Source organism: Bidens hawaiensis, unplaced genomic scaffold, assembly GCF_021521415.1.
Source record: "Bidens hawaiensis isolate Kalapana, Puna unplaced genomic scaffold, B.hawaiensis_p1.1 tig00013115_1, whole genome shotgun sequence".
In the NCBI taxonomy this organism is placed as follows: domain Eukaryota; kingdom Viridiplantae; phylum Streptophyta; class Magnoliopsida; order Asterales; family Asteraceae; genus Bidens; species Bidens hawaiensis.
Genome location: NW_027492105.1, coordinates 221,105 through 236,562, shown reverse-complemented (window position 1 = coordinate 236,562; position 15,458 = coordinate 221,105). Strand labels below are relative to the sequence as shown.

Genomic DNA, 15,458 nt, shown 5'->3' with positions numbered 1-15,458 from the left:
TTCCGGGACTACTCGGGGTGGCGATGCGGTGGGTAACTGCGGTTCCTTCCCGTGAGCATGCGTCATCGAATCGGATGATGATGAGGGTGGCGTCGACATTCCTACAAGTAAGCCGTGTATGCGCGCGCGTATGAGTGAAAGAGGTAAAGAGATAAGATTACAAGACTACACAAACCTATGCAGTGCGTATCATTATAACTAATGGGTCGTCGCGGTTATAGTCTAGTATGCATGCAGCTTCTAGTTCGCTATAACCAATGGATCTGATACCAATCTGTCACACCCTCAAAATCCACTGACGGAGTTTTACCGTCAGAGGGTGTGAACTAACAGGATCGGAATCATCAGTTATAATCAAACCATAAAATAAAGTTTCAAAACCATGAAAACATTTACGAGTAAATAAATGCGGAAGCGTAAAAACCTTTAGTCCAAAAGTTGCGTCACGCAGGACGACTTAAAACCAATGATAACCGTTAAAAATAAGTTTGCATAACAAAAGCGTTTTCAATCAATGCATGTTCCTAAACCGCGCGTCCGCCTCGGCTACCTGAGAATAACATACTAAAAGTGTCAACACAAGGTTGGTGAGTTCATAAGTTTAAATAAAAATAAAGCATTCAGCGTTTGCGTTCAGCGTTGTGCGTTACAGCGTTACAGCGTTTTGCGTTACAGCGTTTTGCGTTACCAGATAGTGTTACGTCAATTATATATCGATAGGTAGCTAGTCTATACAACAAGTATTACTAAGTGTTCGACACCGAAGCTGACTCGTTTATTAAGTGCCATGTCACCAGGTCCTCCAGACCATGGTACGTGTTAGCCAAAATTACACCCGCTCGACCTCCAGTCGAGTTTAGCGTTGGGTGGGGTTTGTCAAACCCAGTAGTACTACTCAACAGTGACTCGCTATTCCAAATATTAACCGGTTCGATGTGTAGGACTTCAATTGTTTCGTTTGCTACTTAGCCTTTACAAGTGATATATAATTTACTAACAAAATCTTAAAATGCGTTGTGGAGTATGTTATCTCCCCCAAAAGAAAAGCGTTTAAAACAGTTTAAAAAGGGGAAAGTGAAACTCACTGTTTGCGAAGAATTTCCCAAATTAAATCACCAAGATGCGCGTCACAGAAAAACTCTCTCTAGCGTTCTAAAACAACAAAGAGATTTTTCTAAGTGTCGGAATATTATCGAGTCTCTAGACCCGGCACATAATACCTATGCACATAACATGTTTCGTGTTTCGTTTGTGAATCGTGTGTGACTTTAACAAGTGTATTTGTGACACATTACATGTGTAAGCAATCATATACGTGTCATGTATTCATAAAGTATATCACTAGCAATTTTTCCCCGTAAGGGCATTTTGGTCAAATCATGACAATTATCTTGCAATCATTCCCCTCAAGGGCAATTTGGTCAAAACACGATAATAAATTAGCAAGTATCATATTTCATGCATTTTCACAAAACTCAGCAGCTAGTTTCACCGAGACAGAAATTCTACTTAAAAGATTGTACTATTCCACCGATCATAGCATCTCAATTAATTTACCAAAAATCATCACAGAAGCATATATGTCTTAGGTTTTCAGAAAATATTTTATTATATTTTTATTCCACATAGATTTCTCACAATCATCAAATAATTACAGCAAACTCATAACAGTCAAATTCATGCGCAACAGAATTTTATTTGCAATTCCCGTTAAAAGAAAAATCCAATAAATGCAAGACCACTTGGGTTAGGTTCCTAACTCAATAAGTCAACTTCCAGAAGTGGAACCAACCCAATTGGTCTCGTAGTTCATGAGATATAACATTTACAAAACAACCTAACAGCAGGTCTAACAGCTCAGCTTTGCACAACGTTTTTGTAAAATCATAAAAGTTAACCTTTACTTGTCCAAAAATTACAAATTTATACTCTATTGAAACTAGACTCAACCTAGTTTACTGTAGTACCAATAATCTCAACCAATTTTTACATTTACACTTCGTTACTGTCACTTAAACATCAAATACACATTCTGTCCAGAAACTGTTTGCATCCAAACTCAACATATCAACTATCTATGGACCATCATGCATTCATATAACACTCTAGACTCCATAATCACTACCCATGCACATCAATTACACCTTACATACATGATTAGGGTTTTTGTTTGAACTCAAATCAAAGACACAAGTAATTAGCATGTAACAATATCAATTCTAGTTATCGTATCATTAACAAATCAACAACAATCATATTAACACAACACCATACAAGAATCGGCAGCTAGGGTTTGTAGTTAACCCAACAAACATCAAAATCAAGTATAAAGGATGCATAGGATAATCGATTATACCTTCCTAGCACCTAATTCTTCAATCAAACACTTGAATTGATGGTTGTATGTGTGTGTAAAGGTGACGGCAGCCGTGAGGGGGAGGGGAGAAAGCTCCGATCGGGATGTGGTGTGGGGGAAAGAAAATAAGTTAGGGTTTGGTTAATGATGTATTTATAAACATAACATGTTACATTCAAGTCTCTCTACTTCTAAGTATTACTTTGCTAGCCTAACTAACTTGTTTACATCTTGAGTTAACGTTTATAACCATGTTATCACACAACACATAAGTCTAACACATAATTATCACATAATTACTGTTTTGACGTTTTTCGTTTATTCATCAATCGTTTGCGTCAACTCGTTTGCGTTTCGGTGCAATTCCCGAAAGACTACACATGTAGTAAGTGTTAAGCGTCATTTAAACCCTAGTTTAAATGTAATGAAGTGTGCGTTATAGATTCAGTGATCTTTAGTTTGAATTGACGGAGTTGAGTTAACGGAGTTAACCTGAAATTGACGATTGTCACATCATTCCCATGTTAAAGAATTTTCGTCCCGAAAATTTGAGTCAAGTCATGATGAGTGTCTGAAAAAGTAAGAAAAATTTTCAGTTTGTCATATGTGTCCTTAAGGTTACATACATTATTGATGGTCTAGACTCGAGGATGTTAGTAGACTTGGCAATAATTGAATATGAGTAGACCTATTTGTGTTTGCATGCACTGATGTTACGTGTGCTCGACCCTGATGTTATTACTTGGATGAGATGTTACGTGTTTGGGTTGTACGTGTGCTCGACCCTGATGTTATTATTTGGACGGTATTTATAGGGATATAAATATATGGATGTATATAGATGTTTAAGTACGAATACTTAGTGTTGATGATGGCCTAACTGTTCGTGTCCCGTATTATATTTTAAACTCTTGGAATGTTTTATAATCCAGTTTTTATATTTAAACTCTTGGGGGTCTTAAAAGAGTTTTAATGCAAAACGAATCAAAAGTTGGATGGTTGTGAAGAAGAGTGTAAAAGAAAGAGTAAAAGAGTATGAAATGGCGGAAGGAGTTTTGTTTTGTTTTATGGGATTCATGAATAATAATGAATAAAAGGTGAATTTGTTAAAAACCACCAAAATAAAGGGTGAGTGGGACCCACTGCCACTTGAACAAACAAGAGTTTAATCTTTTGTGACTGCCAAGAGCCAAAGACCTTCTCAGTTTGGTTTAAAGATGACTTGAAATAAACATGTGTCTAATTTGTAATTGATTCATCACATTAGTCTACAGTTGTGTGTTTGTTGGTTTGTATGCCTAACTAATTGGATCACTGTTTAGATGTTTGTGTAACAGGATCATGTTGGGGCACATATAATAATCACTCACTAAATTGGTTTCTAAATTATTAATTAAATTAATTGTGTCATGTTAATACGAGGCTTGGGTTTTTTAGTGGAGATTTATGTTTAATCTTCATTTGTGACGCATTTTGTGGATTAAGGCAATGAATAATTTGAGCTAGGCTTTGTGCAAGGTTGTCAGTTCGAATCCCGAGCTCACCCGGCTATCAAGTGGCAACCAGCGGTTTGGATTACCGGGGAACACCCAGGCCAAACTCTGAAGCCAGCGTGAGCCTGGTTAAGACTTAAGACAATATAGTATGATCAAAATGGGCCAACGGTGGTTTTCCAATTTAGAGAGTGCGATAATAAAAAACGCAAGAAAGTCGTCGTTTAAAAAATATTGTAAAAAAAAAAAAAGATAGACGTGTACTATTTTCAATAATATATGAACATAAATGTTAATTAATCTCTAAATTTGATTTAAAACTATAAATGCACAGATATGAGAGATCAAAAATATCATAAATCATTTATTGTATACATTCATGTAACATACAGTTGCTCTAAAGTTCTAAACTCACTCATTCACATACCATATTTTACTATCTTTTTATATTTTATTTATTGAGATTGTTGTCAATATATTAAAACATAAACTGTTATGTTTTTAGATAGATGATCCATGTTCACATGTTTAATGTGATAAACACCTCACCCAAGAGAAGAAAAAGATGCTTTTATACCAAATTTTAGTCCTTTTCATAAAAGTCTTGTACTTTTTCAAGGAAAGATGGTATTGGAAATTGTATAAACATCTTATTTTTGTAACAAAGTAATTTAAAGTTATTTTTAAGTTGGTAATTATCCAAAATAAAAAAGAAAAGTTTAATATCCAAACATTAACCTTTTTTTGTGTTGTGTCTATACGGTTTTGCTAAAAACAAATCACTCGTAAAGTCATTAGGTACATAACTAGGAGTAACGTTTTTACTCGTGTGATGTACTTTTTCCTACAAATAATAACTTAAACTAAAGTGATATACAACACCATATCATGCATAGATTCACATATGCATTGTTATTCATATGTGTATCCACGTATGTGTTGTTTTTCATGTGTTTTCACATACATATTGTTATTCGTGTATAAAATTTAAATATTTAGGATTTAAGCAAGTAAAGTAAATTCAAACCAAATTTGCGTCACATGACAATATATGTTAAATTATTCTATCATAAACAAATAGACATTACATAACTAGCAATATTACCACTTTCTATATGTTTTTCTAAATGTAATCCATCACTTCTCAAAATTAACAATAAATATTTATTAAAATTAAAATGTCACAATCTTGTCATAATGTCAAATCTCTTGATAGAGAAATGGGTGGAGAGAGGAGATGAAAGAAGAAAAAAAAGAAAATAATAATAATAATAATAAGTCATTATCAAGTTAAGGTTTATGGATTCGAAGGAGACATGTCCCCCCCTCATCTCTAGGCATTCATAGTTTCATACTCAAAATTTAGGGGTGTGCTTGGTATCCAATGTTTCTAACTAGAAAATAAAAATTAATTAAACCATAAACCGATATTTGTTTCAAACAACGCAAAGCACAAGCAACAAAAGCGGGCGTCATAAATTTATAAAAATTGAGTGATTTGATATCGGAAGTAAAAGTTTTTAATTTCATGGAACTAATGTTGTAATATATTTTTGCAGCCTTCTAAGCCTTCAACACAAAGGCAGCTTATAGCCTTAGTTTTATAGTATGAAGATGACTTATGATCCAATAGTATAATATACTTTTGTAACTCCCTTCTTTGTCCTCATTTGAGTAACCTGAACAAACAAACCAATCAAATCTCACGAAAAAAGATATACGAGCATGTGTGAATATGATTCTTTAGCAAAACAAGTATATAACTTTTACCAATGGCGTGTTAAGAAAGTATATTTGTTTTGTTGCAAACATTTAAAGTGAGCATATCTGGTTAGATTTTACAAGTAGCTTATCAGTTGTTACAAGTGTAGCTTAATATTGACAAGATCTGAAATGTCGGAAACATGTGTACCACCACAAGGGCACCCTGGAAAATCACCTAACTTCACGATACGAGGAGTGCTTCCCTGCATAGTTTCCACATCATCTCGATAAGAACCATGTTTGACTTTCAGAGTCAATGAGACTGCTCCAAAGATGTAAGCTTTTATAGCAAATTTGCAACAATCACTAACACGGAAAATTGCAATTTTGTATTTTTCTGAAAAGGGAAGGTTGTGTTTACAATCATATTAAGATGTTAGCACCATCTATTAAAAAAAATAATAATAAAAAAGGACGGTATTGGTCAATCCGAGTTGTCTAGCCTACCCATCTTAATTCTTTTTTTATAAAGCGTGGAATGAAAATAGTTCACGAATAAAGTCAGAGTAGAAGAAATTGATAAAGGCTAGTCATTTCAGTGAATTATTAAAATACATTTAGTAAGATTCTTTCTATTATAAAAGAAATTTCGTAAGACTCTTTCTATTTTACGCAGAAGATGTAGATATGTGAATGATATGTTTATTTTGTAGCCTTGACTAAATTGGACATGCATGAATATGAATCCTGGTGTCATAATTGCATCGCCGCATTACCTTAGGGATGTAATCCGGAAGGGCCCCGCCACATAGCACAGAAGCTTCTTCATATGAATATGCAGCAACAGAAACCTAAAACTCGCAAAAATATGTGTATATTAATATATAAATATTATATAATCCATTTGTGCTAAAGGTTTAAAGATTAGCCGATCTAAGACGGAGTACCTACACTGTGATTTTGGTGAGATAAACGACAGTGAAGACGCACACATCACAATTGAAGGGCAGGTGGTCCCGCAGGTAACGAAGTTCAAGTATTTAGGATCATTTGTACAGAGCGATGGGGAATTAGACAGTGATGTGACCCACCGAGTTCAGGTAGGATGGTGTAGATGGAAAGCAGCCACAGGTATATTATGCGACAAGAGTTTCCCGACTAATCTGAAGGGAAAATTCTATAGGGTGGCAGTTAGACCTGCAATGCTATATGGAACAGATTGTTGGGCCATCAAGAAGGCACAAGTGCGGAAGATGGAGGTAGCAGAACTGAGAATGCTACGTTGGATGTGTGGGCACACAAGGCTAGACAGAATAAGAAACGTTGTGCTTCGCGAGAGATTAGGGGTGGCGAACATAGCAGACAAGATAAGAGAGTGGAGATTGAGATGGTTTGGACATGTAAAGAGAAGACAGACGACGAATCCTGTTAGATCCGTAGAAAACATTACTATAGAGGGGAGGAGGGGTAGAGGACGACCGAAATTGACTTGGGATGAGAGGATTAGGCATGATTTGATAGACCTAAACCTCTCCGAGGACATGGTTGAGGATAGGAATTCGTGGAGAAGTAGAATTAAAGTTAAGGATTTTTAGAGAGAATTGAATACCTTAGGGCTTAGACTTAACTTATTTAGGTCACATACCATAATGGTATTTCCCTTACATATTTTATTATTATTATTATTAGCTTTTATATTGCGGTTAAACTGTGACCTTTTTATTAATATTATTATAATTAGTAGTAGTTTTTTATATAACTGTTAAACTTTGATTTCCTTTTTTTGCTTCATACACATGTTCTTAGAGCCGAGGGTCTCTCTGGAAGCCACCTCTTTATTCCTTTGGATAGAGGTACGGTGTGCCTACATCCCACCCTCCCCAGACCCTACCTATAGCTCTGCTGTCGGTGGGATTTTACTGGGTATGATTGATTGATTGATTGATTTGTGCTAAAGTAGATAAATAATAATTAAAATCTATAAGCATACCTTCATTCCCCTGGATATCATGTTGTTTGCTTCTAACTCTAACTCCTGCATCTTGCTCTGCAGTTCAGCCTGTGGAACTTTTCCCACATATTCAACCCATGGCCTAAAAAACAACGATTTTGTAGTCAGCATCAGAAAATAGTCAAGGTACTATTTGATGTATGCTATAAGTTTGTGTCGCCCAGAATGCTAGAATCGTGTGACAAAGAATCTACTTTTTACACGTTTGCATTGAACACCTCCTTACAAATTGCAATGCCCCCAAAGATTTAATAATTCAGAACAAGACTGTACATGAAACCATTAAAAATGAAAAGAAAATTGATAAGAATGTGTCGTATGTTGAATCATTCTCATACCCATCAGGGAAATGATAGGCTTTGCCTGGCTTCAAATGGCCTAATCCCACGTTAGGGAGGCACACATCCAATAAATGTCCAGCTGAGTGTAACCTGAAATGAAATATAAGTATTCTTTAGATTAATGGCTTGGAAACATGCACACATACACAAGCAATGCTGTAGAAGCATTATGCATCGTTATTAGGTGGTTAAGTGAACGCATTTAGAAGTTGCTTGCACATACATGAAAGTTAATTTTTTTGATATAATGTAGCTATGCCGGTTGTTTTTGATTAAGCTCAGTAACCGCATAATAGGGCTGGCCTAGTTCAAGCAATCATGCTTAAATCTTGCTTGCTAATCAACATAAAAGCTAATTAAAACAGCTTCATGTAGGCTTGAAAATGGGTTGAAATATATGATGATGATGTCACTTATTGTTTGCTACGATACAACATGGTTTAAAACTAACTGATTTCCATTGATGGTATTTTATAACTTATATAACAATTATATCCAAGCTTATGTTGCTTTGCTAACTACGTTATAAAAATTATATTGGTATTATGGCTTACAACCTTGTATTGTGTAATTACGGGTTACCAATCCTCGACCAAATACAGGTATTATTTACCAAGCATGCGTGTGGTGTGGTATACATGTAAATGCTTTCTTACAGATACCAAAAATCAATGAGTTTGCTGCTAAACAACTCCAGATTTATCCAAATTCGGTTAAAATAATCGACTTAGACTTATTGGAGTAATTATTTTCATTTTGCTGGTGCAAATATATGAAAAATAATGTTTGCACAACTTAGCCTTTTGAAGAGGAAAATGCCAGTCAAAGGGGTGTGTAGCAGGTTAATTCCCACTCCCAAATTAAGATGGCATACAAAACGCTGTCATTTATGTAAGGTATCTCAGGATACAACAAAAGACGGTCGGCTGAGAAAGACAAAAAGAAGACCTCCTTCCTCACGGGGCGGGAAACCTTATGTGCAAAGGTCATGCACTCATGCTGTTTGGCTCAGCAGAGGCTATAACAGCCATCTTCCATGAGATAGTGTATAGACTATTTGGATGACATTGTAGTTAAACTCAAGACAAAGGTCAATCACATAGAAGTCCCCCCAATTAGGCGGTTGAGTGTTGACTAGGTCAACCCTGGGCACTCAAGATGTCGCAGTTTGGCAGTGCATTCCACCTGCTTCAACTCAGAATGATTTTGTTCAACAAAACGTGGAGATAACGAGATTTATAGACGACTCACGGCTAGGGTTGCGTAGTTGACAACTCATTGACGATGTCTAATATAAGATCTTTAGATGTTCTTGTTCAACTTTGCTCGATAGTGTTGGAGTGCATACAATGTGTCTTCATTAATGTTGGAATTAAGTCTAAATACTTAACCGCCTAAGGATTCAGATCTTAAGAGCCTCATGTGAGCATTTTAGCTTGAGCAAATCTTTGTCTTTGATCATATTTGCTGAGTGAAGCATGCAACTTGCATATTCAGCTAGAGCAAAATTGCAGCTTTGATCAGCTTAAGAAAATATGATTTATGACTAGATGACTAAATAGATATAAAGATGCCATTTTTGATTCTCTATGGAAAGGCGTACAACTACAGTATGTGCGGCTTGAGACTCTAGCTTCTTTTGGTCAAAGTTGGATTAATTGACTTGATTCTTCGCTATGCATATCTTTTGCTTTTATTTTCCAAAAGTCTTTTAAGCTTTATTTACCATTACCATATAAGCTTTTACATGCAAATGACTTGTTATTCAAATTTTGTTTTCCTAAGTATCCAATTTAACTACTTCATACGCCTGTGATGGCGACGGTTTTAAGTTTCATGTACCGACAAGGAGAAATGATCTAGCCTAGTAATTTCAATTAATCAAAAAAAAAATCACACAGCGCACTTTTTTTATTAACAGGAGATGTTTGAAATAATTAAGTCATATTACCTAGAGTAAAGCTTCCGTTTGGATTCATCAACTGATAACACAACCTGAACACCTGCCTCAATAATTATATCCTCAGCACTCTTGTCAAACACACCATAATGATAAACCTAATTAATACAATCAGCTAAAATCAGAAACCATATAGCAATTAAAACTGTAAGTATATAAACAGATAGATAGAAACATACAACAGCGTTTCGGGATCGAACATCTTGCACGGCGAATTTGAAGCGAGAAGAAGTAATGAAGCCGGTGTCGGAGGGCTGGCCACCACCTTGAGGGTGAAATATTGTGGAATCCAGTATCAACACGTGTCTGCCGTCATCACCCTGCATATAGATGCAGAAAATTAATTAGGGTTTTGGGGAGTGAATGAGAGGAAATTGAAAGTATTGACCAAAGAAGAGGAAATGAGAGTGGCAGTGGATTGGAGGTTGAACATATCGTCATGGTATGAAAGGATTGTTGGAGATTCATGACGATCATCCATGATGCCGGAGAGACTGACTGACTTTTGAAGTTGATTTGGTGGTTATTTCCGTTGGGCTTCCCAAGTCATAAACGGCTGCCGTGTGTAACACTCAATTTCATTAAAAACCAACAACTTAATCTTACAGAGCTCGGAGAAGCAAACAAAAAAAGAAAATTTACATAAGGGCATGTTTACACCAATTGTTTCAGGACTTTTTGGATCTATATCTAATCCATAAAAAACCCAATGATTAGATATCTCCTATTAGATCTTCCATCTTTGTTTCCTTTTCATAGCGTAGTTTTTCCTTCCTCGCCTTCCAAATCCTCCCACTCGTAATTATTAATATGCCTTTCAAAATATTCTTCCTTTTGCTATCCAAATTCATCCTGGAATGGATTGAGAATATGTTTACTGTATAAAAGAATTGGGGGGATGTTGCACCACGTTCCAATATGATGCCACGCCAGCGATGCAAAGTAACAACTTGTAAGGATATGATCTATAGCATCCGTTCCTGAATTATAAAGGACGCATTCGCTAGAGATGACCCCAATGTTCCTCCTTCTAAGCGCTTCAAGGGAAGGCAGCCTATTTAAAGCTGCTCGCCAAGCAAAAATATTACATTTTAAAGGGACACATATACACCAATCCATCACAAATCGGTTGTCATCGTAGAGGTCAACAACCAGTGCTTTTCTGACTGAAGCAACCGCGAATAAACCGGCACTGTCTCCCAACCATTTCCACTCATCCTTTCCCCCCTTCCAATTGACCAAGGATATAATAGTAAAAAAAAATTTCTCCCATTCGCTCCTCTCTACGGGCTCTATCGGTTCTCTCCACCAATTCCATTGCCATCCCACTTGATTATTATGCCACCACACACAAAGCTTACAATTTTGGTTCTTCTCTAGCCGAAAGAGATTAGGGAACCTTTCTTTCAAAGTAGAATTTCCAAACCAAAGATCTGACCAAAAATGAATAAATTTTCCATCCCCTGCCTTGCCTTTCAAGAGAAGAGAAAGTTTAACCCCATTTAACTCTGCATCCTTTAGCCATTTTGCTACCGCTTTCCATGCTCCAGAAATACCTTTACTCATAGGAACTACTTTCTTCCCGTCCTTAGACCAATGTATACCTTCAATAATCCGCTTCCATAACCCTTCATCATCCGTCTTATATCTCCAAGCCCACTTTGTAAGAAGAGCTTTATTCACATTTTCAAGTTTACTTAAACCGAGCCCTCCCATCTTTTTGGGAAGAGTCACTTTGTCCCAGGCCACCCAGTGAATTTTCTTAATATTATTTGAGCCATCCCAAAGGAAATTCTTTATTATGGCTTCAAGAATCTCAATCACCTTGGTAGGAACTTTAAACAACGAGAAGTAATACAGCGGGAGACTTTCTAAAACGGCTTTGATATGAATAACTCAACCTCCAATTGAAAGCGTGTGTGCTTTCCAAAGCGAGAGCCTCTCTTCAAACACACCTATCACTTTATCCCAATTCGCAATCTTATTCATATTAGCTCCTACCTTTATGCCAAGATACATAAAAGGGAAAGAGCCGGATTTACAAACCACCACACTTGCTAATCGGTCACTTCCATTTTGCTTACTTTGCTCCATAGAGAATAGACTTATGGAGATTTATCTTCAATCCAGAACATAATCGAAAAACCCGTAGAATTCTCGATACATTTCTAAGATTCTTGAGAGACCACTCTCCTATTATCATGGCGTCATCAGCATACAAAAGGTGAGAGATAATCGTCCCCCCCCCCCCCCCCCCCGGTGAATTTTGAGGCCCGTTAAAAGACCAACCTCACAAGCTTTATCGATCATGCACACCAACGCTTCCATAACTATGATAAAAAGGAATGGAGATAGAGGATCTCCTTGTCTAATACCTTTGGAACATTGGAATCCGAAAGTGGGTGACCCATTAAGTAACACCGAGGATCTCGTGGAGTTAAGAACGCCTTTGATCCATAATCCCCATCGGTTCGGAAAGCCCATTTGGGAGAGCATGGATATTAGAAAATCCCAATTAACATTGCCGTATGCCTTCTCAAAATCCAACTTTAAAAAGAATGTTTCAATCTTTCTCTTTTTGGACCATGCCAATACTTCGTTCACTATTAGAGGCCCGTCAAGAATAATTTTACCTTTAACAAAGGCGGATTGAGAGTCCGAGATAACCGAAGAGATAACCTTTTTAATCCTGTTAGCTAACACCTTTGAGATAACTTTGCTAACCGACCCAATCAAATTCATAGGCCTATATTCATTTAAGGAAATAGGGTCTTTGACTTTAGGCACAGAGTTATAAAATACGAGCTACACCCTTGACTTATTTCCCATCTTCATGGAACTTTGATAAAATATTGTAAAAAATCGTCTTCCAACAGGCTCCAATAATGTTTTATCAAGTGGAAGTTGAAACCGTCCGGACCGGGCTCCCGATCGCTTCCGCGACCGAAAACCGCCGCTTTAACTTCTTCTTTAGAAAACGGACAAATTAATAAATCTGCCTCAATCTGATCAAGCCTTTTAACACCCGGACTTGAAAAGGTCGGTCTAGATTGGTATTCCTCTCTAAACTTGTTCCTAAAGAAACCAAAAATTTCCTTTTTCATTTTCTTAGGTTTGTCACACCAAATACCATCAATAGCCATTCCCGGGATGTTATTAACAGCTTTTTTAGCGTTAATAATCCCATGGAAGTAAGCCGAATTTTCGTCTCCCAACGAGGCCCATCTAATCCTTGATCTTTGTCTAAGATCCATACTTTTCCGGTGTTCCACCTCTGATATACTCGTGATGCATTCCATTCTAATCCAAGTTTCTTCTTCCAAAAGATCTCTATTTTCCATTTCTTTATCCAACATGTTCAACTCCTTTTTCATAATATTTACCTCTTCTTCCTCCTTAAATTTCGTTTCCTCCCACCATTTTCGAAGGTCCCCTCGTATACATTTGAACCCTACCAAACCCCGATTGTATGCATTCCTGACCACATCATCCACCCCTTTTCTTTCAAGACACGAATTAAAGAAACGAAAGGTCTATGTCCGAAATTGGAGTGTCTAGTTATCAAAACAATAGGTCGGTGATCCGAAAGAAACTTAGGAAGAACCTTACAACAAGCCTCTAACCATTTGTTAAAGAAGTCCGAACAAACAAGGAAGCTGTCAATTTTACTAAATTTATGACCAACAGAAAACGTAAATTTACCTCCTTTCATATCGAATTCTGCCAAGGCTGCATCGAATATGAAAGAATTGAAATCCCTTGCAGCAACGGAGTTGAAACCAGAATTTCGTCTTTCTTCCGGGCACCTGACGGAGTTGAAATCTCCTAACAAAAACCACATACCGACATACGACTCTTTTAAACTCAGAATCTGAGTCCACAACTCCTTTTTATTTGCTGTTCCTTGAGGCGCATAAACATTGCACAACTGTTCATCTAGACCTTTCACTTGGCCTTTAGTGAGAAGAAAGTTCCTATTCTTCACAACCGAGTTCACCGAGAAAATAGCCAGATCCCACAGACTCGCCAAGCCCCCCAAACGACCCGACATAATCCCATCCAAAACTAGCTTTACCCCAAAACTTAGCAACCTCCAACTCCTTAGGATCTTCTAGCATAGTTTCTTGGATAGCCAAGAAAGAAATATTGTCCTCTTTTTTCAATTTACTAATCCATCTAGCCTTTTCTACCGACCCTAAACCTTTAATATTTATAGACAAGAAATTCATTGGGTCACCAAGACAATACCTTCTTCAATAGTAGCCTCAATTGGTGGGAATTCACTTCTGCTCCAACAATTAAACCCACTTCAATTGTATCTTCTATTTCTTTATTGACCAAATTGTTTGCATCCCTTTCATGAGCCAATTGAAGATCCTCACCGGTTGGATGAATCGTCTCCACTGCCATTGGTTCAGTGACCACCTCTGAATCCTTCGATCTTTCTCCTTCCCCGACAAGCCTTTCTGTTGCGGTTTCCTTTTGTATACGAGTTTCAATATTATCCCCAAACTGACTAACCAACACTTGGGATCTCACAACAATTCATCCGCATTCGAGTTAAAGACCGAATCCACTCTCAGTTGAAAAGGGACTGATAGAACGTTTAATATACTTAATTCCCGTGTACATTTTATTTAATATTTTATTAGTTTATGTTCGGTTTCTCGTAAGATTTGTATACTACTAATATATTTTTATATTTTAGGTTTCGGGTTTGAATCCCGGTGAAAAGAGGGCGAAAAAGGAGCAAAAACAAGCCAAACCGGAGAACCGACGCATCAGCAAACGAACCGAACCGGACCAGACCAGGAAGAGAACCAGGCCGGCTAGGACGGCCAGACCCCCCCCCCCTCTTTGCCGGAGCGCCGCGCAACGGAGGGAGGCATGCCCGCAGCGCGGCGCGACGACCTCCAGTTCCAGAATCTTCTATCGTTTAACCGTCTTTCGTATTTTTGGACACCTGTTGCCTATTTGGCGGGTTTGAAGGCTAGGAATCAGCCGGCAAAGTGCTTATCATCCAAGAACGAAGACCACGGGTTTTATCGCCTTTAATTTTCCGTTCTTATTTATTTTCGCCATGATTTCTTTTATTATCGCTTTGTTTGTTTTTATGATGTTAGGCTAAACTTTATCGACTGCCTAGGCTTATGATGAACCTTTGTTAACGTTTGATTTTGACTTGGGATTTATTTATTGTTATGGTTTTTATGAACTAGTTAAAAGGTTTAACTATATTAAATTGATGCATATGTGTGCTTAGGGTTGTTTAATTAAGTTTTATTATTCCATAGTTGCCTTGATTATTGTTTTCATTATGATAGGTTTCTATTAGGTCATCTACTTTGTGTTTTTGACTATTTTATGATTGATTTCGCGATAAGATCATAGGAATAATATTAGTTAATCAAATAAACCTAAGTGTGCTGCTAACCTAAATAGCTGTAAGGTGCTAGGTTGTTGATAGGGGCGCGATTGTTACTCCTCATTGGCTCGAGGAAATGGAGTCAATAATTATTATCAGTAAGTGTACCGAAGAGGAGAGTATCCAGTACTCATCCCAGATGTTTAAGGGAGAGGCGCTGGAATGGTG

At 37.1% G+C, this 15,458-nt stretch overlaps 2 protein-coding genes across 2 annotated transcripts; both read right to left on the bottom strand.

Moving 5' to 3' along the window:
- Positions 1-5,454: 5,454 nt before the first annotated feature.
- On the bottom strand, positions 5,455-10,346 carry LOC143543238 (uncharacterized). The gene is made up of 7 exons (XM_077035605.1): positions 10,254-10,346; positions 10,045-10,185; positions 9,857-9,963; positions 7,903-7,995; positions 7,544-7,646; positions 6,330-6,404; positions 5,455-5,816 (listed from the first exon to the last, which is right to left on the bottom strand). Exons 1-7 carry the CDS (start codon positions 10,344-10,346, stop codon positions 5,709-5,711), a joined length of 720 nt encoding a protein of 239 aa, XP_076891720.1. The 3' UTR covers positions 5,455-5,708.
- Positions 10,347-12,696: 2,350 nt separating this feature from the next.
- Positions 12,697-13,916, bottom strand: LOC143543237 (uncharacterized). Its single transcript, XM_077035604.1, has 2 exons — positions 13,470-13,916; positions 12,697-13,398 (listed from the first exon to the last, which is right to left on the bottom strand). The coding sequence occupies exons 1-2, from the start codon at positions 13,914-13,916 to the stop codon at positions 12,697-12,699; spliced, it is 1,149 nt and encodes a 382-aa protein (XP_076891719.1).
- Positions 13,917-15,458: the final 1,542 nt, after the last annotated feature.